The following is a 25,650-nucleotide window of genomic DNA, read 5'->3' as shown; positions in this document are numbered from 1 at the left end:
TCAATAAGACAATGACTTCAGTTAGTGGATGGCTGAGATCAGAGTGCCTCCCCGACAATTCTCACAAATAGGGTACAAAATAGACCTGAAACTTTATAAATTTAAACAAAATGTCAGCTAAACTTCGGGAAATGTTATTTGTCTACCTTTGTAGCTCAAACTACATTTTATATGAGCATTTTATTTTCCATTTATTTTATAACCATTTGGGAAAAGTCATTTTAAAACACTAATTTGTGATATGTTTATAATAAACTATAAACATTCAATTAAAAACACAATTAAAAAAATTAACAGGGTGGCAAGTAACAGGGTTGAAGATTTAGCCAAAATTAAGATATTTTTTAGTAGGGGCTTTCTAGTTAGGAATCAATTGTTTGTTTTTAGTTACTGATGAACTTATATTTCCAATAAATCAAATATATGTTTGTTTAATCCATTTTTTACAATAACTTTGATAAGAGAGTCGAATGGTTGAGCTGGACGAACAAAGTCAACACAACAAACAGAGATTATTTCTTATTTCATGTATGATATTATTTTTGGTAATTAAAATAGGTTTCAACAGTGAATTGAATATTAATTAAATATATGTCACAAGTATGACAGTGTTGTATGATTTTAATTGTTGGATACAGGAGGAGCAAAATCACAATTTTAAGGAGGATACAGAAATTTGATGTGTTTAAATAGCTACTTTTCATGAAATCATTTAATGTTAGATAATACTTTATGTAATATTTCTCACTCTGAAGAGCATGATTTATTGTAAAAAAAAAAAAAAGATATAAGACAACAAATTGTACCATATTTGTGGAAAGTGTCAAATGTTGCTCTACATTTTATATGAGCATTTTATTTTCCATTTATTTTATAACCATTTGGGAAAAGTCATTTTAAAACACTAATTTGTGATATGTTTATAATAAACTATAAACATGACTATATCGTGATATATATTGGGCCAGGCCGATTAATCTGACGATATTTGGCCATTTTGCGATTATCGACATTGGCCGATAACAGTTTGCATGGCAGATTAACAGAACTGTTAATATTCCCTTGTATCATTTTATAAATCTACCAATAGATTAGTCAATGGATCAACACTTTCTGTTTTTAAGTTTTTTTCTTTTCAAGTTTGGCATAAAATGAGTGTTTGTTTCACTTTTATTTTTGTGTAAATCTAATTTGCTGTTGTTAAATTGTATTATGTTTATCAGCTCTCTAGATATCAATATCCACATCATATCAGTTAACCACTACTCTATATTCATGTCATTATGTTAAGAGCAATTCTTTCATATGCTAAAAGGTGAAAGATAGCACCCCTCAGTCCCTATGAAAACAGACAACTCCCTCCTCTCTCCAGTGGTGTGCACACAGTAACCTAAAGGGAGCCAGCTGGTGTCAGACCCAGTCTTTACCTTGCAGTGTGTGGTACTGACTGGAAGTCCAATATTGGACGCCAAAACAACAGTGAGCGCTGAGGCCAGTTCAATAGTGAATCCACTGCGGAGGGCAACAAAACAAATTTATACACCTGCAGTTAAACCAGTTATGACAATGCATGCCGTCGAGAGAGGCCACAGCATGCAGGTCTGGAGGAGGCAATGTTTGAACATGCAAAAAGTCCATGAGGAGATCAAGATGATTCATTGACAGGAAAACAGGATTAACAGGTTTTTTTGTACATTTTTGCCTATATTACATGTGTGTGTCTGTACTTGAGGAATTGAGAAGGTAGTCGCAGTAGAAACGTGTGCATGCATGTAGGTGGAAACAGTGGCGGATTATGGCTGTGCTGAATTTCTGATTCTGATCAATTCTGTGGTATTAATAACTGTTTGGGGTGATCTGATCACAAGTGGACAGTGCTAAATATGGGCAAAAATTGGGCTCATTTCACTATCCATTGCACTAAAACAAGGGCGTTAAAATTTCCCAGTTATGTGCGGCTTTAAAAGAAAATACCTGTCCGGTCTGAATTTGGAAAAGCCCTACATATGTACACACTTCACAGAACTTCTTCAGTAGTTCATTTAATACTGAGCTTTTCACTTGAAATGTTTGTCATGAGATTAAAATGTAAGTTTATTTGAGAGCAAAAGTGTGGCGACTTTTGAATACTTTTTAAAAATATATATTTTCTGTGCTTTATCATCATGCAGTGATACACTAAGAGATGTAGTAAGCGATGTTTGTAGTCACGTAATCAGGGATTAGTGGTCGCAGGAGATACATTTGAGACACATGTACAGGGTTCCCGCACAGGGTTTTCATTCTGAAAATGGCACTGTAATAACAATCGCAAATTTGTAAAAACTAAACAAAACCACACCTAGTGAAAAAATTGCATGAATCAATTCCACGATTTGGTATGATTGTGTTAATATCAGCAGTGAACCATACTTGAGTTGACATGAGCTGTTCTCCAGACCACCTTTTCAAGCGGGCTCGGGTGTAGTTTACAGGTACGCAACGGAGTTTGGAAATCAGCTATCACATTATCCAAACTAACCGAACATTGACGTCATTCGAACCCAGGTGCGTTCCAAAGTTCTAGTGTGACAGCACCCTAACATGGTCAGGTATGTGTATATATATAATATAAATAATTGGTGTAAAAGTGAAGTTGCCTCAACTGAAAAACTTGTAATTGGATCACCTGAGACAGATGTTAATACCAGATGTAAACAGAGCCTAAATGAGGCCATACCATTGACTTATATTATGATAAGCAAATTATAACTACTTTAGACTAACCCTGCCCCTAAAAGAAAATGTTTTGCACATTTAATAAAAATTATTTTTGCCTCTGGGGATGTCCCAAACCTTTCCTAAAAGGTAATTTATTTTATTTTATTCCGATTAAGCTTACTGTTGGGGGACTGTGTGAATCTTATGTGGGGAAGGTACACAGTGCATAAACATGCAAAGAGGAACGATTCATATACAAATCTATCAGATGTGTCAACACTAAACATTGGGAGTGTAAGCAGTGTGGCGGTTCAAATATGTAACGATGCACATTGATGGGAAGTTTTTTTTTTGCCTATTCTATCCAATATGTGCAACATTCTACACCTACAGAGGATACAAATGTAAATCGCTTTATTGCTCACAAGGAGCTCTAATATACAATGCACACAGGTGTAGTTCAATGTATTCGACTAAAACTGAAAACTGAAAGCGAAACCAGCAGCGTGAGAGGGATCGAATGTCCGTTTGAAGCGCCAGAATAATCTGCCCTGACTGCATAAGAGAAAATTGAAGTTTACAGAGGTTTAATGAGAGTGCCATTTTCATTTACAATATATAATGCTGAATATTATGTATAATAATGCTATGGGGGAATATAATCATGATGTCACACATCATGTCTGATTTGATTCAGTAAATGTTTATTATTTAACTGAATAAGCATGAACTTCTATTGAATCTGCGTTTTTGAAAATAATACTTAAATGTAATCAGAGACAAAATAATTTTTTAGAAAAATACCATTTCAATTTAAAATATCTTAAATGTATGTCATCAGTGACAGTGTGTAAGCAGTATTTGTATCTAACATAATTATGTATTTTCTGCAATCAGAATTATTAGCTAATATTTCCATTTAGTGTCACCATTGCCCTGTTCTGGGCTGATTTTTAGCACATCCCAGATGGATCATTTAGTGCTTTAAAGAACAGTACTTTTAGCTACATTTTAAAAGAAATTAACTGTTTTGCTTGTCTTCAAAGTAAGTGAATAATAAAAACAAACTTTCAATCTTAACTTTTCTTGATTCAGGCTTTGTTTAAAGAATGGTGAACCAAACCAAAGTGTGAGATGAGTAAATTGTTACACCCCTACTAAACAGCATTTTTGAAATTAGACAAATACATGAAGTTCACGATTTCTCTAAATTATCCTTGGGTTAAAAAAAAACAACAACAAAAAATGAATTCCTGTCAACAGACATCAAAGCCTGTCAGATGCTGAGGTCATGGCAATTGTTATTTTTGTGTACTATGTGGGGGCAGGGGGCTGTGAACATGACCACCTGATCCCCAGCTCTATGCTGCTTTAGATTGGAAAGGCTAGTCAGAACATGCTGGATTTTGGAGTGCCCGTCTCTGGTAAACCAATGTCTGTTACATGCACATTTGGACGAACTGCATATTTACACATAAAAAAGACAGATCGAAAACAAATTTTACAGTTTACAAATGGGCTTTTTATATTCTCCATAACTTTTGTGAATACTTTTTTCCTAAAAAACAACGACAACAACACTATATTAAGAGTTTCACATTTTCTAAAGAACACGCAAGTGGTGCACAATGCTAGGGTGTGGGCGATTGTCAGGGTGTTGCTATGCGGTTGCTTAGGTGTTCTGGGTGGATGTTAGCATGTTGCTATGCAGTTGCTAGGGTATTATGGTTGGTTGCTAAATAGTTACTTACAGGCCCAAGTGAAAATCCAGCTCACTCCCATGTCTCTATAATATTCCGGTTCTTAAATATGGCTCGGTCCCTCCCTCAGTGTTGGTCTATGGGATTATAAACCTATTTTATAATCTGATGATTTTATGTATCATGCATGTCTGTAACATAAACGTTAGGGGACGAATTACACACCGAAATGTATAGGTCCTGTGGATATTTTTTTATGGCCACCAACACATTTTTTTATCAGCCAATTAGAAGACTTTGATGTGCTTTCTGCCAGTAAATCACATTCTTATAGTGTAGAAGTTGAAGCAGAACAAGCTGTTCAAGTTTAATGTCATAATCAGATTCATAACAGTTGTCAGCCAAGGTGCGTTATTTTGCAACTGTTGTGTTTGACAACCGTGAGAAGATTAACTGCTCTACGGTTTGGTCTCAATGCTGTCTTTGAAGGGCAGTATTTTGGAAAGTGGGGGCCTGTCTAATTTAACAGTTCAGTTTCATTGAAGTTCGAGAATGGCTAAAACACGTACGTAAATGGCACGTACAGCATCTTTTATACATGATTTATACTAAGTATGAGCAATAGTAATAGTGATGCATGCCTTGGAAACCACTACTAATCAATACTCTAAAAAGGCAATATATGGTACCTAAAATAATTAATTTTTGCTTTCATAGAGCAATGTTATTACAAGACATCTGTTTAAAAGGCAAATGGAAAGCTTCTGTTCTAACTATAAACTCATGCTCAATTGTTTTTAATGGTTTATCTTGTTACTAAGAGAACGTAATGTTAAAAAAGGCCATGCACACAAGTGTCTTGCTAAATTTAGCATACCCAGGCAGTTCTGGGTGGAGGGTACAAAATAGTTGCTGGTTGCCTTTATCCTAAAGTGTCTTAAAAGTTTAAATGACGGTCATTTTGCTGTGATATTTAACCCAATTTGTGGTGCCAAATAAAAAAAAGAGAGAGGAGAGGAGAAAAGCTGATTCAATCCAGAACTAATCTAGGCAAGATTTCAATAGCACATAAACTTTTGTGACCCTGTAGGCAAAACCACATGCTCCATTTCTCAGTACTCTGATTTTTTTTAACTTGTACATTAAATGACCAAGGTCTGAACCTTTAACTATGCTATTCTCCCACATGCTAAAGACCAGAGAGATGGCTTTTGTGTTTATGAAATAAAACATGGAAAGATAGTATGTTTTGGACATGGGTTTACCATAGGAGGTCATTCACCTATAAAGAATTTAGCTGTTATTTCAAAATGACTTCATTAACTTATTTCACAATATTCACTGCGCAATAGGTTCATACTGTGCATATTGTGTAAAGCCTGTAGAATAAGTTGTGTAAAGTGTACAGACAGCTTTTAAAAACTTTTGCGTGAACTTGAGTAAATATTATGTAAAATATTAAATAAATGTGCAAAGTTAATTTAAGCAATTTTTTCCATGGCTAATTGTCATTGCATTATGTTTATATTTGCATTATATCAGGTGTTTTCTAAATATTGAAACCAATATCAGCTGTTGAAAAACCATATAGGTTGACCACTAATATATATCTGTATGGTGTATATTGTGTAAATTATGTATTCTGTTTAATGTTTAATTTTTTTGTGGTACAATTAATGTACTGTATAGTGTAGATTGTCTGGCTGCTAATGCACCCCAATTTCCCACACACGAGATCCATTGAGTACGTATGTAACTATTTGTCTATCTACCTATCTTGTAACGCTGTTAGATTGATCAGCACATCTGCATGCAACAGCAGGACACGTTACATTCCTCAAGCACAGATGAGTCATGCGTTCTGCCCACATGCTGATCTCACCTGGAGGGAGTGATAGGAGTGAGGTCTTTGCCCATTGTCTGAATGACACGTCGTCCCCAAACCCATAATCCAGTGCAGATACCCACTCCACCATAGAACAGCAGCCAGACTGGTGTGGCTGCATCCATCATCACCCCACCCTGTTCGTAGATCATCCACAGGGCCACCAAAGGACCAATGGCATTACTGCAGAAAAGACAAATCAAGCACATCATTCACAGGGAAGTGACTACTGAGATGCTTAATATCAGGAGTGAACATCCAACCCACCAAGGTTAGAACACAAATTGGGATGCACCGATGTATCAGATGCCAGTATTTATTGGCTAATTAGTGACCAAATTAAAATCATCTGCAAATTGGTTATAAGAATAAAAACGTTTATATGAAAATGTATCGATTTTTTTTATAATGAATTAGTAACACACTTTGAAAACTCTGAATTAAAATGAACAATACAGAAATAATAATATCCACAACATGTAGATGGGTTGGTACTCCTAAGAACATGTAATATTAAATTTGTAATTGTTCTCAAGTTAATAAGGACCGCCATAACAGATGTGACAGTTGTGAAAGCAGCACTTACATATAGGCTCATGATGAGGAAAACCATCCAAAATGCTTTGAAACCAGCGTACTTATGACTTCTGAGACATCGGTAAGATATCCATTAATGCTGCATGATTGATTGATTTAAGATTGAAATCGCAATACGGCCTAGCACACTCACTAGACCTAGTCTGCATTCAGCGCTGTTTGAGCAAGCACTGCCCTCTAGCGGTCTAAACACTATAATACAGAATTTAAAGGGGTTATGTCGTGAGGAATCAAGATTTCCTTGATATTTTGACATATAAGAGGTCATTGTACTATAAAAATATACTGTAAGTTTAAGAACTGAAAATGTCCTCTCCAGTTCGAAAAGGGCATTCGTTCTTTCAATGGATTCTACTGGCTAGATTGTGATGTCACAGTGCAGTGTCATTTGAACAGACCCAACTCAACATACGTAAACGTCGCGATGAACAGAGGTAACAGTGGCTGAGGTACTTCCACTATGGTACTATTGTTACTGTTTTTTGCGTTTAAACAACGAAAAGATTCCAAGTAAGATCCACAAACGTTGCATTCCTGGTTGGTGAAAAACTGCATCTCAGGATTACCTTCTGAAGCATCCCAAAGTTAGGAATGAGTGGTTTATTTAAACTAAATTTCTGAACAACAATGTGGGCTTATATGTTTGTTCAGCACACATCTCTAAGGATTCTTTTGAGAATTATTATGAATAAGACTTTTCAAATAAACTTGTTATTAAAGATGGAGCAGTGGCAACTATACTGGACATGACAGTAATCCCGGTGAGTACTACTGTTTCTACTATTCTATAGTCTACTACTATTAAAAGAATTTAATAGTTAGCATTTTTTAATAAAACATTTATTAGGAAACCAATGCAGAGCGGCTCATGCTTATAATACGGTTACCAAAGAAATATAGAATTGCTTACGAAATACTGATGTGAGATTAAATTATTTTATTATGTAAGAAGAACGCGTAGCGCAGAGTGCAACGAAGGACAATGGTGTAGTACACAGCCATATTAGCCTAAACTAATGACCAGTTATGACTTGTTCTTAACAGTCTGGTTATGAGCCAAATCAGCCATGAACCAAATCTGAGGCACAGAACCTTGGACTCACTAATGCCAAGGAATGTGAAGAAAATATGACAATTCTTTGCTCCTACAGCAAAGACATTTTAGGTCTTATTCTGAACTAGCTAATTACAAAGCTGTTTCTCAAAAGCACACTACAACACAGAAAGGTTTTAGAGGAAAGCAAAAGACATGAAAATTTCACAAGAAATACATGTCTTAGGATATAGAACGCAATCAATACTTAAACAATTAGGTACAAGAGACAGATAATAGGAAACAGAACGACTCAGTCACCATTCACTTACATTGTATGATAGAAAGACGCAATGAAAGTGAATGGTGACTGAGGCTAACATTCTGCCTAACACTGCCTTTGTGTTCCATGGGAGAAAGTAAGTCATATGAGTTTGGAACAACATGAGGGTGAGTAAATAATGAGATTTGCGATGGCGAACAGGTGCTATGTGTCAAATAGGGCTGGGTAAAAATAACTATTTTCCGATGCATCGAAATCTTAATTTGAACGATCTCTATATCAATTCTTAAATCCCAAGATCGAACTTTCACTTTATGTGGTAACCTTCTATAATCCAAGTAAATCGCTTGCATTTGCAAACAAATCTCATGCTTTGTGAATCAAAATGTATCTGATTAGTCACTGTCTAGTAAATGTTCAGATTTTACTCACCAGTGATTGAGTAGTATAGTGAAGAAGTTATTAGCACAAAGGTCCTTTCACTGTGTGTTGAGAGTAAAAATTTGGTTTAACTCATTCTGTGTGTCTAAAGACTAGATCCATTGATTCATGTCATTGAATAATGTCTCTTTTAATACACGTTCTATTTTTTACAGTCAGTTGTTGATTTAAAAACAACAAAAAAAGAAAAATGTAATTCTAATCACACATGGATGCGCTAAAGAAAGTACGCATGTCTTCTCTCGTTATATGCGCTTACTGGCTGAATGCCACTAGTCATAAAGAAACATTACCGATTAAGCGCGTGTTCTACATATCAATGTAAATACTTGTAAACAGTACAAATTATGCAAGTAAAACAATATATGCATTTTCGAGACAATAATTGATGGAAAAGACTGAATTTTTTACATTTTCAAAAGCTAAAGTGTGACCAGTTTGATAAAGAAAATGAATACAATTTGTAAAACTACAATTTTAGAATTGTACCTACAGTAAAAGGGCTCCCTAGAAGGTTTGTTTATAATTAAGCACATTAGCTGAGAGATCATTTCTTTTATAAGCAAAATGGACATTATGTACCCATATGAATCGATTTCGAATATTGACATCGGAATCGAACCGAGCTTGTGAATCGAAATCGAATCAGGAAATCTAGATCAATACCCAGCCCTAGGTGTCAAAGCATCTAAGACAAGGTCCATTCGTTTATACAAAATAAAAAAATATGTTGAGTGGCATACCTGACATCATTCCCACCATGTGCGAAAGATCCGAAACATGCGGTGAGGATCTGCAGGAAGTGGAAGAGCTGGAAGACTTGAGGCTTGTCCTTCTCCTCCTTATCTTCATCAGGGCAGTCCTCCAGCACACCCTCTGCAGGGGCCAAGGGGTCCATTTTATCTGTCGCCAAGTTCACATCCACATCACCTTCCTCCGCCTCGATCTCCGCCTCTGCCACTGCATTACAGTAGCTGGAGTAGCTGTCATAGCGCAGCCGCTTCTTCGAATAGAACACACTGTCGCCCACTAGCTTCTCGCTGTCCTCTGGCGGAGGGGCGCTGGACTCCGAACGCATCACAGGCTGGACTGGAATGCCACAGATGGCTGCTGTGTAGCACGTGTAGCTGTTGTTGCGACGGAGGTGCCGGTAGTTGTTGTCCTGTCGCGAGGCACTGCGCTCGTCTTCCAGTCGGCCTAAGTGGATCTTGTGTAGGAGGTCCTTGTAGAGACCCGAATCCTTGTGAACAGTGTGGTAGACCTGACCATTACTGCGCATGTGCCCGTCAAAGCTGAAGCCACCATTAGACACAGGCGACTTGAGGCAGCCATTGGTCATGGAGTTGGTGCGACCTGACAGAAAAATTGATCCACAACAAAATGTTCTGTTGAGTCCACTTGCTTTTTTCTAATTATAAAATAATATTTTAATTGATTTTATTTCTTAGTATTTAATATGTCCCCGAATGGCTTAATGGCGGCATCTACTTGAGACGTAAGTGGACTCCACAGGCAATTAATCATTAGGTTTTTGTGCAAAACCTAATGATTTACATTATATCAGCATCATTTGAGAATGTTTCACAGAGCATCTTTTGAGTCACCACATAAGGTCAAAGCAGGATAAAGATGACCATTTTTGTCACCCAGTACCAAGGTCTCTGATGCATTAGTTGATGACACTCTAACATGGTAACCATTAAACTTCATCATTTAAAAACGTTTTAACATTTAAAATCATGTCTTTTAACTCACCGTACACCCTGCCGTTGGGCAGAACAGTGCCTCCATTAGCCAGACTGTTGAGCTCTCCTGTGGACTCCTCTGTCAGGGGCAACACAGCATCATTAATGCTTTTCGCACCTGGAAGCTCTTTAAACACCGGGGCTTCCTCTTCCTCCTCAGGGATTTTATCTAAACTCTCATCTGAGATGCGGGACAGAGCATGCTCTTTCTTCAGCTGACCTGTTGGAGGAAAACAAAGGCAGAGAATCATTAAAAAGAACACTGGATGACACCTTTTGGGCATCAATAAATGTGATGTTATTTGTTGAGCAAATAAGGAAGAGGATATTAGCTTTGTGAATGTGATGAAAAGCTAAATAAATAAACATCAGCAAGGGTTTCTTTACATTACGATGAGAATATCAAACAACCATAATCACATGGCTAATCCTTGCATGAAAAACTGTGACATAATTAAGCTTCAGATTTTCTTGACTAATGAATTTCCAAGACTTTTCCAGCCATTCGTGATTACTGCATAAGGATTTTTAAAAATTATTTCATATAGATTGTTCTTACAAAAAAGCCATTTCCAGCTGATGAGCTATTTAGAGCTTAAGCATTACTAGAAAAATATGTATTCACAGTTTACATTTTCATCTCTATGACTTCGAGATTTTAAAATTCCTTAATATTTCCAGGATTTTCATGAATTTGGGAATCCTGAAGATTACAACTAGACCTTTTAAATCAAGCAGAGAATATAAAATCCACAACCACACGCATTTTAAATTAGTGCCTCTCATATTTTAGAGTTAGTTTGAACTTCTCAAGAGGTAGTTGATTCTTATCAAAATCCAAAAGATTAAAAATTACCAATTTTACAGATTTCCACAATTTAATGTCTCTTAGGTAACTAAACCATACTAGTAAATATGCCCTCAATATTAAGACAAATATGTTAAAGCTTGCAGTGGCCTTGTACATATATCAATAAAGAAAATTATGATCAGTGTGTGACAGCACTACTTTAACACTTTCATTACATTCGAGATTTTCACTTCATGGCTGTTTTTAACAAATCAAAACATTTGTGCAACCAATCTTGCATTGAAAAAAACTACAGAGACTGTACAAGGTCACTGTGACTCATTTTAAAACAGTGATGTCCTCAAATAAACAGCTTCAGTTTATTTGCTTTTCGTTACTCTCAACGTCAGTAAAACTCAACATGGGCCTGCAAGCCAGAGCCAGCAAAAGATTATCTTTTCATTGCAGAGAACCCCAGCAGAGCAGCAGATGTTAGACAAATCCTTCCCCTCCTGAACTGGTGCAGATACCTCATGCTGAGTCACATCTCTTACTTTTTCCAAAGCTAGATTAGAAATAACATCTAACTTAAATGGCCATTTATGTTGTTAATTAATATTACTCAGTATTACATTTGTAATTACACTGCAACAAGGACAACAAAGTGTTACCAAATAATTACACAATAGGCATATGTAATTCATTAGTAATACTCTGTAATTACTTCGTAATTTTATTAATTTGCATGACTTTAATTCCATGATATTTCCAGGTTTTCCATGAGTGCAGAAACCCTGTATAATTATGCTCAGAATTGATAAAAATTTGTCCAAAAAATAAATAAATCAGGAAAAGACTCAAATTTAGGACAATAGTGAAGACATCTAACACAGACATCAACAACAACTCAAGCCGTGAGTCCGTGGGAGAGAAGAGGACAATACGTACTTGCTATTTTCCTTCTCATCCAGGGGCAAACAAAAATCCAGACCAGACCAGCACATACCAGAGCACCAGCCAAGGTAAAGAGGGCAATGGCCCAGATAGGGAGCATCTTCAAGCCAAGTACTACACAATAAAGAAGAAGAGAGTAAGTAAAAAAAAAAATAATTAAAAAAAAATATATATATTTCACATAAAAAGCTCTAATAAAATCAATGTTCTTGATGTAGCATACTTATGTTGAGATTTAATGACACATTCAATAACAACAAACAAACACTTGTCAGATCAAGGACGTCTCTATGGTGAATGTGCTAGCACTTTAAGAGTGAAATGGCTTACAGGGAGCTCCTGTGTACATGATGGAGAAGGTGTTGATTCCAATGGTTGAGGCATAGAAGAAGGGCAAAGCACGGAGACCATTGGGAACAGGGTCATCCTTTAATAGACAGAGCACAGAGAGCTTCAGCTCTAAACTAACCATACAGATTTAACTATTTAACCTTAATTTCTCTTGTTTGTCCAGTAAAAAGGAATAGTTTACCCAAAAATTTTAATTCTGTCACCATGTACTCATATATCATTCCACACCTGTAGGAGTTTATTTCTTTCTTTGAATTTTTTTTTAAGTGTTGAAGAATGTTTGACCATGCAATTACAATGAATGGAGACTGGAGTTTTTAATCAGGCCTCGCAACTTTTCTCATGATCCCTCAAGAATGTGCTAAAGAGAGCGAGAGAGCTTTTATGGCACTTTTGTATCCTTTTTGAAGCTTGAAAGCTCCAGTCCACATTCATTGTACACCAGTCTATTCTTCAAAAATTCTCCTTTTCACAAATTTCATAGTTTTGGAAATACATGAGTATATGATTACAGTATTTTCATTCTTGGGTGAACTATTTTTTTTAAAAGTTCATTTTAAGGTCAGAGAACATTTCAGTGCTTTGTAACCATTTTTGAGTGATATACATTTAAATGTTCCCTTAAACCACAGGCAAAAATTCACTTCCCGGCTTCTTACTCTAAAAGGCTTAAACATTTAAGTGTTTACTGAACTAGTGTCACACCAAGACACATTCACTGTGCCATCACAGATACTGCTGTAGAGCTATTGTCACAGCAAACTAAACAGCCACAGGCAATTATTTGGAAATAGCTGAATGCATGTTAAATCAAATAAAAGCATGTGAGGTCTTACATTCACTGATGATGGACCGGTCTATAAAATTGAAGACTGGGCAAACCCTCTAAAGCACTTTTAAAATGTTTATATTACGTATATAAACCACAAGAGCAAAACACTTAAAGCCTGTCTGAGCACTTGCTTTCAACATTTCTCAAAGCAACACTACTTATCATTAAAGTACAGTGAAGCAAGACAGTTGTAATACATGTTGATGACATTGAACTCACCTTGTTAAGAATAAAATATCTGATGAAGAAGAAGAGCAGGCCAGACATGAGACCAGACAGCAGAGGAGAGATGAACCATGAGGCAACTACATCAAATAAACATCAATTACTAAATCAATTGTGTGCCAATATAGATGACACATTATACAGCTAGAGGCAAAAAGGCTACCCAAAAAAATAATAATATATATATATAATAATAAAATTATCCGTTATCATTTACACACCCTCATGTTGTTCCAAACTTGTATGACTATCTGTCTTCCATGGAATATAAAAAGAGTTGTTAGGCAGAATGTTGGCCTCACCATTTACTGCCATTGTATGGGAAAAAAAAAGATGCAATAAAAGTGGATAGGAACTGAGGCTAACATTCTGCTTATCATCTTCATGTGTTCCATGGAAGAAAGAATGTAATATGCAACCTAGTCTCACAGAATGAACATTACTATTACTATATTTTTGCAAACTGAGTTTTACTGCCGTTTCACTAGAGGTGCTACAACAACTACTCACAAACCGCTGTTATTATATCAGAACACTCTAATGAATCATTTGAAAAACGATACATTTTAACACTTGTATTACAGACCCACCTACATTTGCACACTTATTCCAACAGCTTGCGTGGTAGCTCACCTGATAAGTTTTGGACTTTGGCTCAGGGGCCGAGCCTCGAGCGCAGCCATAGAAGCAACACGAAATGATGTGATTTCTTCAGTACATGTAGGGATGTCCCGACACAATTTGAGAACGAGAGTACTGATACTTTATTTTTTCTTCCTCGCCAATACAGAGTCTGTTACTTGTTGTTTCGTATTGTTATTTAATTTTTTCCGAATTCCATATCAACAATTTATTTCAATTTTATCATCAAAATAGTGTTTATTACACATTCCGTAAAACTTGAAATCAAAAGAAAATATGGGGGCCTGGGTAGCTCAGCAAGTAAAGACGCTGACTACCAAACCTGGAGTCGCAAGATCAAATCCAGGGCTTGCTGAGTGACTCCAGTCAGGCTTCCTAAGCAACCAATTGGTCTGGTTCCTAGGGTGGGGAGAGTCATGTTGGGTTAACCTCCTCGTGGTTGCCCTAATGTGGTTCTCGATCTCGATGGGGTACGTGGTGAGTTGTGCGTGGATGCCATGGAGAATATAATTTATTTATTGTTCCTGTACTGTATATTTCACTGTCTAGTACAATTTAATTAATAGGGACTAACCATATATCATTTGAAATGTCTTAACCTCAATCATCAGTAATAGACAACTGTTTTACAACTGAAATCATATACGGTAGCTAAAAAAGTCCTAAATCAAGCTAGAGAATTTTCATTCATGTTCATTTTCAGAAATCAGTTGACAATCATAATTTATCATCCAGAAAACTCACCTGTGTCTGGTCTAGAGATTAAGTTCCATATTCTTTCTCTTAAAACAGCCAACAGATTAACTGATTCTTTAAGCCAGCAAATACATTATTATGATTATTCTATAGCTTCAAGTGGTCTCAAGTATTTTTATAAGCATAAAGGACGTTAATATAAGAAGAGCCAAGCCTATGTATCCTGAATTTGAAATGGAATGTGACTGATGCAAGGGTCCTTTCTAGTGATGTAACTGTAACATAAGTAGATTCTTTTCCAAGTATGCATTCTATAGTATGTGGTACTGAACGCAATATCAGGCACTAACATTTATTTAACAGAATGCTAGTCAGAGACTAGCGTATATAAAGAGTCCGGTATAGACAAATACATTTTAACTGCTTGTGTACTTGTGAATTGTGTTTGTTTGAATCCAGAACTCAGACCAAATTTAGTAGAACATAAGTGTCTGGAACTCTTATTTCATCTTTACATGCTCAGTCCATACAAATATAATAATCTGGTTAAAATTATGTCCTGACAACTAATGAACAAGTAAACACAATATTATCAAGAATGTAATAGTAAGGATATCCAGGTCAAGTACTGAGCTAAACCAAGATCAAACTACCTTATCCAGTTCTGCTCACTAAGGAGCCATTTATAAGACAGGGATGGATTTTTTTTGTGAGTGTTAACTTGCAATAAATTAACTATGGTTTTATAACAGTAACTTATCAACTTATCAACAGTCGAACTTTGGTATGTGTAGTAAAACCATAGTAACCACAACATTTACCATGATTTTACAATAGTAAGCATGTTTTATCCATGATATTTATAGCAAAACCCAAGTAATAATATAAGAAAAAGAAACCTGTATTGTAATAAAATAATAATTTTGTGGTTACTATGGTTCTACTACTAATACTATAGTTCAACTATGGTTACTGTAGTAAAACCATGGTTCATTATATCTAAATCACACACATACAAAATCTTCACTGGCCCAACACAAAAATTATAAATAGCTGTTTTTACCATCAGCCTCGATTGTCCTGCTGATGACAATAATATGCAAGATATGATTTATGCCTTATGTAATCCCATATAAGCGCTTTACAGAAATAAATTCATAAATGCATCATATTAACCTCAGCCATCCTGCCATTTACACGTGTTTTTAAGCAAAGAGTTCTGTTGTGCATATGATGGGTTTTCGGTCACCCGTTTAGTCATGCAACTTTTGGCCATGTGTAATGTATTCACACACACTGGATCAAAGATTTAATCAGAGTTAAAGATGTGATTATTGGCTGAATGTAATAAATATATGAATCCCTGAATAGAGACTTCCAAATTGGTTGTGACGTGTATATTACATTAGGGAGATATTAGGCCTAATCTGTGAATTAAGAATGTGAACATAACAAGATATCAGACAATCTAAAGACCAACACAGCCTGATGCACTAAGCACAAAAAACAAAAATACCTGTACGGTCCAAAAATGAGACATGTAACTGAGGTTGATATGAAGTAGACTGTTTTGAATATTCATCTTTACCCTGCAGCTGAACAGCTCTGGTAATAATAGTATAATTGCCATAGTTATCTTGCTTCTTTTCATATCAAACGCCATTATCATGTCAAATTCATGATTACGTTTTGAAACTAACCAAATTAAATGTATACTTACATTTTGGATATTGAGCAGCTCGTGATTTCCAAGCACATGTATAACTGGGGTTTAACAAAGTTTATTATGTTTCATTCGGTGCTTCATCTCTAAAGGCGTATTGATGAGAGAAATTTTTTTTATTTTTTTACACTGGAAATAAAACTAGCGCTCTGTCTTTTTACGAGAGCATGTGCATGTTAAACAGACTACGCTGCATGGAGAGAGATGATGATGAGACATGCACGGAGAGATATGGATTTTCAGTCCTATAGAAAGAAACTGTTGATTTTTTTGTGTTCCAATGTGTGGATTACTTCTATTCACCAACATGTAAAAACTAAAAATGTGGGGACTGTGAACACAGAATGTGCAGGGATACTTAAAATGTTGGTAAGACTTAACATGGTTAATAAAGCGTATTACTATTGTAAAAGAGCAGGCAAAAACTATTTCAGAATAAAATCCCTCTCTGTCATCTAAGGGACTCAGATTAGCTCTCCACTTGAAAAACAATAACTTTTATTTATTTATTAGCTTGTCTTAAATATACTGACTTACCTCAGACTGCCTCGATTGTCCTGCTGATGACAATAAAGGCATTTGTCCATGTTGCTCCTCAAAACTTATGACAAAGTAGTCGTAGGAAAAAATACTGATAAAATACAAAGCCAAAAGCCTAAATATATCATTACACAAAAATGTATTATGACGCTGCTAACAGATTCTTGCACTTTTACATGCAAAATCTGAACCAGAGCTCCTTTCAGGTTAACTCTACTTCCAGGTCAAATAACTGTCACTCAAAACCTCACAAGCCTATGATAACTCTTTTCAAAAAAACTTTGAAAGTGTGACTGCAAATGCGAGTGCATTCATAAGTCCTGATCAGCGAACGCAAGCAGATAATTTCATTAACAAATATGCAGTTTATTTGAAGCCCAAGCGTAAATTTTGCCTTTTAATATATTTTTTATTTCAGTTTCAATTCAATTCAGTTTTTCAATTCAGTTTTGTTTTTATTCATTCTCAGTTTATATTTTTATGAATTTCTTGAAGTCACGTTCAAAGAATTGGCACAAAAGTATTCCCATAAACCTCACAGCACAATTCAAAATACAACTGGAGATATTTTTGTCAAATAAAGTGCCGCATAACTGATCACAGACGTGTGAGATAGTGCTTAAATATAATATAATTACTATTGATTTATGATTATTATTGTTATTATTTGTTGTATAACTATACATTACTATTATAGTAAATTACTATTTCTTTCTTACTTTTCCCCTTAATTAAACAGAGCTTTTATTTTGGCGGAGCTTTTATTTTGTGTTGTTATGACCAAGGAGCACTGACGATATGATGGTAGCTTCTCACTCAGGAAAAGCCGGTCGCTACATGACTCAAAGTGATTATTAAACCGAAAAAGGCTGCAACTTATATAAAAATAAATATGTAGTCTTTATGTGCCTTAATTGTGCTAAAAAGTGAATTAGTGCTCTGCTTTATGTCATCTGCTACAAACAGAGCATGCAATGCTCATGATGGTGTTTTCCGTGTATGAGACAAGGAGCTCTAAAAGGTATGAGAACTTAGTATCTTTATGTCAGCACATCACCGGCTCTACACATTCACAAGCACTGATATTTAAAGTGCAAAGCACATGCAAACTGTATATTCATCTCACTAAAACACAGCTTTTGCTGTTTAATAATCTCACTAGGACATTACGTGGTTTTAATTTGTGCACTGAATGTTTACCTAATGACATTCATACTCATGTGGTATCGGAGCATTTTTACAAGCACAAGTACGAGTGCGGTATCAGACCTGATTCCGATACCAGTATTGGTACATCCCGTATATGTTGACTCCCCTTTTAAAACACTATCGGTTAGGTTTAGGCATTGGTTTAGGGTAAGGATGTATGTTTCGTTCACCTCTCATTCATCTTTTAAGAAACTATTGGTTAGGTTGAGGTTAAAGTTTTAGGGTAGGGGGGTATGTTTTACTCGTTAAAAAAATCCATCTAAAATTTACCTTTCAAACCTCGTCTGATCATTTCACTTGCTTTTGGTGCCCCTGCTGGACATTTCACTAGTTCAACTTCCTAGTGGTTAACGTATGTGCAGAGCCTGAGTTGGCACTATAGGAAGTGTAATCGAGCTTGAAATCATGATTGCCAAAGATGTACAGTGAAAAAGGAGTTTCATCTGGAATGGAATGAGGGTAAGTAAATGATGAGACAATTTTCATTTTTGGGTGAACTAACCCATTAAGTATAAAACTTGCCACTAAACAATAAAGAGACAGATGAATCAATCCACAGTAACAAACAGTATAAGGGCTATATTAGGCACTCTGCATCAAAGCATTCAAAACTAGGCTGTTTAGTTTTCCTGTTCTCTGGCATGCAAATAAATACCACATTATGATTTGTAATGCATTGCATAATGGAACTTTTACCAATTTTGACCAACTGCATCCACTGCACTCCCTTAGTGCCAATAGCAACCATGGAAAAGCCAATCGTAGATCCCACAATGCAATGAGTTCCAGAAATGGGTAACCTCAGAAAAGAGGCAATGAGCTGCCAAACCGCAGACCCTGAAAGAGAAGGCAATATGAGTGGGATGAGGAGAAACACAATAAGGGTTTCAACCATATGTTCTTTTTACTTCTGTCTTCATTTTATTCTTTGGACTGGATAATATTTAAAAAGCATTACACAGTGTAATGCTATTCTCTTCAAATGAACATTTAAAAATAGTGTTCCCCCAAAACGTATATGGACACTTTAAGGGATAAATCACCCAAAAATGCTAATTCTGTCAACATTTAATCACCCTCATGTTGTTCCAAACTTCTTTTTTTTTTTTTTTTTTTAAAACACAAATGACATTATGTTAATCTCAGTCATCTTTCACTTTCGTTGCATCTTTTTGTCCTACATAGTAAACGAATGGTGACTGAAGTTAGAAACAATATGAGGGTGAGTAAATCATTACATCATTTTAATTGTTAAGCCACATGCATGTATGGATGTATGAATTTTATTGCATTACATCCAAATTATCAAACCAAGTGGCATCTACAAACAAATCATATTAGTATATGCCGATCTAAACCCAATTTCAGAGCCATTTTGGCAATTAATTTTTAACTGACATTTTAACTAAGTTAAATTACTATTTAACTGATCCAAAGATAATCTTTATTGGATTTATGAAGTCAATTCCCCTCAAGTTAACACATGTGTCCTAGTAGAGTAACCACAGGTTTAGTTCAGTACATTAACTTTGGACAATTTCCAGAAAGTGTCCAAATACTTTGTCTTCAAATTGAGACGTATATCTATTGTTTTATCATTTAAAACCTAACAAACATCTTTTTTTCTAAATGTTTTGCTTAAAAAGTGTGTTTGTACTATGCAAATACTTTTTTGAGCCTCAGTAGGTTTGGTCTAATCATAGAACTATTCTCCAACCGTTTATTCAATGTTCTAACTTTGAATCTTCAGCCTAAAAGCAATTTAAGTTAAATTTACATTTAAAAAATCAGGCATCAACTCAGATAATCTATTACAACTCTATTACAAAACCAAGATGTGATCAAGACTCCCAAAATCTGGCTGCCTACAGTGAATAAACAAATGCCTTGCTAAGCTTCAGATATTCATCTTCACAATGATAGGTTGAGGTTTCAACTTTAAATGATACATTACTTACCAACCATGGCGCTGACCTCTCCTGCCATCAGCACAGGCACTGTTTCATTGTACAGATGGACATCTATAATTCCCGTCCGTATGGTTTCCCCGACCTTGGCACCTAGAAGGATGGAACCCAGGGTCTCAAATATGGAAGCCAGGATACAGGCCTGGCGCAGTGTCACCACTCCTGACCCGACCGCCGTGCCAAAAGAGTTTGCCACATCATTGGCCCCAACTGAAAATGCCAGGATGAAAGCAATAATGAAGCCAATCACGACCATCCATACGTACGGTTCCAAATCCATCTTGCCGTTTCTTCACACTATGCTTCCAAATAAATCCCAAACAAACAACTAAAAATAACTGAAGTAAGGTGCTGTACTATGATTTTCCTTTGCTCGTTTATTTTTCTCCTAACTTCCCCAGGCTAAAAGAGTTATTGGGGGAGAGGCACACTGCTAACTAAGCTGTTTAACCTCAGTCTGTGGAGTGCTGAGCAGTGTAGGCAGGAGAGAGCATTCCATTGTTTGGCCCTCTTAGTGTCCTGTCCACCGAGAAGCCTTCAGCTGTCAAAACAAGAGAGACAAGGAAATAATTACACAGTATTCGCACATTCTCTTATAGATTGCATAATGTAGCTGAAAAAAATACATGGGAAATGGAAAGTTGGATAGACAGGTGGTAAAGGAATATGCGATATATGACAAGAAAATAATAATCATTATTAAGGTTTGAAATTAGATACTAAACAATAGAGATATTTTAACCAAATTTTTTTTTACAAATATTAACACTTTTCCATTTAACCGATCATCGGTTCTTTAATATTGAGTTCACAGATGAAGTTAGACATAGCCAAGAAAACAACGACAAACTCACATAGTGGAAGACAAATTGTGCAAAATCGTATAATTCTAAAGACTTACATTTAAGCTACATTAATTAAGTGAAGACTCTTGAACATGTATATTGGCAATAAAACAGGTTAAATTAATTCTTTGTTGACTATGCACAATTTTAGTCTGGTAAAGCAGGCTGTTCACAAGGTTGGTGATGAATGATTTAGTTATTCATTCTAACATCAGAAATAAAACAATAATTAAAAATTGGTTATGCATATCAGTTATCGAATACTAAAAATAATGCCAAAACTTTACAATTTGTTGTATTCATTAACTACATTAGTTAACATGAACTAACAATGAATATTACCTTTACAGGACTTATTAATATTGGTTAATGCCAATTCCAACATTTTTAACATTAACAATTGTTAACATAGTTAATGGTTAATGCATTATGAACTAAAAATTAACAATTGTATTTTCATAAATAAACATTAACAAACATTTATAAATGCTGCAAAAAGAAATTGTCATTGTTAGTTCACCGATATCTAATGCAAATACTATGTTAGTGTTATCAAAATAATATGCACAAAGTAAAAATTATCAGTATCATAAGTCATAAAAAACATTGTATATCTCTAAAAACTAGCATTAGATAAATCACACACACACACACATTCAAATTTCAATGTCACAACAAAATGTTATCAAATTGAATTGTGAAATGTTTAACAAAATTAACTTAATAAACCTTAAAATATATAGTTATTTAATTTTTATTAAAGATTACTCAATTCAATTTGATTTTCTTTATGAAATTGAAACGCATAACCCTTATTTTTTTGAGTGCAAAATCACTCTTACAAGAAACTGACCCCCCTACAGTTAGGAAACTACAACTGCAAAGGTGATGCATTCAGGTGTGACCAGGACACAGTGTACATCCACATCAGAATCTAACGTCGCAATCAGCAATGGAAAGAAATCGCTCCTGCTTGACACCTGCTCTTGGCTTCATTTCAGTTTCGAGTCTCTTATCGAAATCAGGCAGTACACCAAGTCGTGCTCCAACTGCACTGTGTAATACTGCAGAGTCACAGTCATTAATACCTACTTACAGCCTCCTTGCTTCCTACTTGCCCCAGTCTAAGATTCTTAGTGGGTCAAATTCGTTGGAAAATGGGAGGTCTGTAAATGGGCCACTATGTGCTTGCTGAAATCTGATCAGTCCTGTTTATCGGAACAACTGTTCTCACACCACGGGGGGACAGGAAGGTATTTAGAGTATCAGTCAACTGCTGATGACTGAATGGAAATAAATGAGTTATGAAGATACAGTAAACAATCACATAGCAACATCAAAAGCAGGTGCATCGTACACCTTTTTTTATTTCTTGAGGGGGCACCAGCGTCTTTGGTGTAGTGATGATGTTAGACTTAAAAAATTCTAATACTACATAGATGAGTACATGTAGTATATTGTAATTGCACAGTGTATAGTCTGCCATTTGGGACATATGACTGGTCTTATAGAATCATGATACTATATCTACATTAAATGTTTATGCAAAATAATCTTTACATGCTCATTATATATTGCGCCACTTTCCAAGTGAAATAAACACTAGAGGTGCTTCAACAACAATGACTTTTATTCACTAGCTGTCATGATTATGAAATTGGCTGACGTGTAATTGTCAAACAAATAATTGCAATTAAGACCATTAATTTAGAGCTCTCACAATTACAATGATTAATTGTCCTTTAAGGGCTTCATGATTATGACAATTAATTGTCATAGAAATCATCATGCTTTTGTCATAGGTGTATGTAGAGCTGTCACAATTATGAAATTTGGCTGATGATTAATTTTCCAACAAATAATTGCGATTATGATGATTAATTTTCCGTTTTAGGGCTATGATGATTATTCGTCTTTTTAAGGGCTTTCACGTTTTCACGTCATATAAATTGTTTAGTTTTTTCTGCATGTGTGCTTCATACACCTTAAGAAGTCAATTTTACACATTTAACTAGAAATATATAAATCAAGTAATAAAATGGGGATATGTGATTTCCCTCTCAGGGGCTGGTTGCACCAGCCATACGTAAGTTAAAACTTAGCCTAGTTGTGGAGTAAATGGGCACTAGGTCACAATTTACACGCTACTAAATATTTGAGTGTTGCACCGTTAAATTTAGATATAACACTACCATAACACTACGTATGAACTAAATATTTACAGAAGACTCTGACCAGGAGTAACGGTTGGAATAAAAAAGCAGACAGATTTAATGACATCAATGAGCTCATGTATTACGTGATGGACTATATTCATTTAGACATATGATGTTGATATTTACACTTGTTTAAGTTATCAACAACGTCGACAATAAAAAATAAGAATAGTCGTTTGATCTCATTTAACATAACATGAGATCACATTAAACTCTAATGATGAGTGCAGCACTGCAGTTTGCGCCTGACTGAGGAGAGGAAGTATCAGCTCACAGTCCAGATGCACTCTAAATTTCCAAACAGCTTCAGGTGATGTAGATTGCAAAGTATGAGTGTATTATAATGCAAAAATACAAAATAAGTAAATACAGAAGCACTCTCATTGTGGAATAAGCGGAGATAGAGCTGCCACTCTAGCAAAACATAAGCATCAAATGTCTTTAAAGGAAACACCCAGCGTTACATCTAAAATGCAGTTATATTTAAAGTGTTATAGCTTTATTAAAGTTCACTACAAACTCAGAAACTGGCATTTCTCTGTGTGGTCTGCACCTCTTATATGAGTTGCACGAAGTATCCCGATCTAAGGGGGAAAGATTGAAACTGCACCCGGCTGCGGCACACTCTGTTGCGGGAACGCTCGTCCCTTGAGCAAGCATGCTTAATGCAGCTAGACTATAACATGAAGGCTCGCGACACAGCTGGAAATACACAGCTTTATTAATGAGAGAGGGTTTTTTTTTTTGCGAGTTAAAGATTGATTGAAGTGATCAGAAAGGTGAGAGTTAGTCTTCGCCCCATTATACACTACAACAAAATACATTTTTGTTTTGTATTTGTTTTGGCTTGTTTTCTGATATAAATATCTAAAAGTCATTTAAAAACAACTTACCTTTTCTTTAGCAGCTATACTGCAGATGGAAAAATTATTATCTGAGAATGCTGAACATAATAGTAAAAATTTTAATTAAATATCTAAAAATCCTTAAAAAGATGCATTCACCTGAGAAGCAGCATATAAGATATTTAGACTTGCTTTTAGAGAATAGATCTTGAATATAAGTATATTTTGCACTCGCAGATGTATAACAGAGTGAAAAAATTCACTTTTATTTAAGATAAATTCTCTTAAAGCAAGTCTAAATATCTTATATATTGCTTCTCAAGAAAATTGATCTTGTTTTAAGGATTTTTAGATATTGTTGAATGGAAAACAAGACAATAACACTTGATTACAATAGGATATTTTGGTAGTGAATTTATTTACTGAATTAAACTTAATAAATAATAATAAAACAAATCCATTTAATTCAGTGAATGTCATTTAGAGGTATATTTAAAAGAAGATTTTGTCCTCTTGTTAGTTAGCATGTTTAATACAAACTTTTAATCAGGCTCAAGCTGAATAATCAGTTATGAGCTAATGATTAATTGTTGCAATATTCGATGAATAGTCAAATAATCATTCTAATAATCATTAGATTAATTGATGATCAAAATACTCGTTATTTGCAGCCCTAATTTATATGATATTAAAATGAATAAAAGTACATTTTTCCAACCTGTTGTATTATTATTTATTTATTGCCCTTATTAATTTTAGACACAGTTCCTGAATAATGTTATTTACATAGGTTAAATATACTATTTATTCAATCTACTTTCATTATGTGTTATAATTTATTACAGCTGACAGTTATGTGAGCAAACAAGGTTTGAACATCAACAGTAGCGAGATAAAACTCGATGAAATTCACAGCTTTTTAACACTTCTGTGTACAAATTTGAAGGCTGCTTATTGGATCAATACAAGTAAACGTCATATTATGCAACTACACATCAATTTATGAGAGCTTATGACCTACAAGCTAAGTCTTGCCTTAAGAATAGGTGGTGTAACCAAATTAGGCACTGACTTGGTAAAAACGAAATAGTAGTTTCAAAGCTCTTAGGTTGAACTTTACGTCCAACTTATGAGAGACCTTATGGAAAACTGGTTCAACCCTTAGCAGAGCTCTTTCGGACAGGAGTTGGTTGACATCCGCAGTCCGGCTCATTGATGCACGGAGTTCAACTGAATGACACAAATGAGCCGTTCATGGTATTTGTACAGTATATTAGCTTAAAAAAAATATTTGGGCATTAAAATGTGATTGTAATTAGAATGCCCAATAATTGTGGTTTTCTCAAATAACCAAGGTTAGATCAAACAACCACGATCAGATGGTTATTTAATCAATCGCAACAGGCCTAGGTGTATGTGTGCTTCATAAGC

The 25,650-nt window shown here is 35.2% G+C and overlaps 1 protein-coding gene across 7 annotated transcripts in view; it reads right to left on the bottom strand.

Annotated features, from left to right (window-relative positions):
• Nucleotides 1-25,650, bottom strand: part of slc20a2 (solute carrier family 20 member 2) — a 60,045-nt gene that overhangs the window by 8,415 nt on the left and 25,980 nt on the right. For 4 of the 7 annotated variants that reach the window (XM_052094194.1, XM_052094192.1, XM_052094195.1 and 1 more), the window contains 9 exons: nucleotides 20,305-20,854; nucleotides 19,043-19,183; nucleotides 13,531-13,616; nucleotides 12,459-12,555; nucleotides 12,123-12,242; nucleotides 10,395-10,604; nucleotides 9,383-9,992; nucleotides 6,283-6,468; nucleotides 1,428-1,512 (listed from right to left, as the gene is read on the bottom strand). In XM_052094194.1, coding sequence (XP_051950154.1) covers nucleotides 1,428-1,512; nucleotides 6,283-6,468; nucleotides 9,383-9,992; nucleotides 10,395-10,604; nucleotides 12,123-12,242; nucleotides 12,459-12,555; nucleotides 13,531-13,616; nucleotides 19,043-19,183; nucleotides 20,305-20,593 — 1,824 coding nt within the window. In that variant the 5' untranslated portion in view covers nucleotides 20,594-20,854. Of the gene's footprint in view, nucleotides 1-1,427; nucleotides 1,513-6,282; nucleotides 6,469-9,382; nucleotides 9,993-10,394; nucleotides 10,605-12,122; nucleotides 12,243-12,458; nucleotides 12,556-13,530; nucleotides 13,617-19,042; nucleotides 19,184-20,304; nucleotides 20,855-22,000; nucleotides 22,261-25,650 lie in introns of those variants that run through there. The other 3 variants (XM_052094199.1, XM_052094197.1, XM_052094193.1) reach the window with 3 other exon arrangements.

Source organism: Xyrauchen texanus, chromosome 27 (genome assembly GCF_025860055.1).
Source record: "Xyrauchen texanus isolate HMW12.3.18 chromosome 27, RBS_HiC_50CHRs, whole genome shotgun sequence".
Lineage (NCBI taxonomy): Eukaryota > Metazoa > Chordata > Actinopteri > Cypriniformes > Catostomidae > Xyrauchen > Xyrauchen texanus.
Note: the sequence above shows the minus strand (reverse complement) of the source record. Positions and strands in the feature narration are given on the sequence as shown.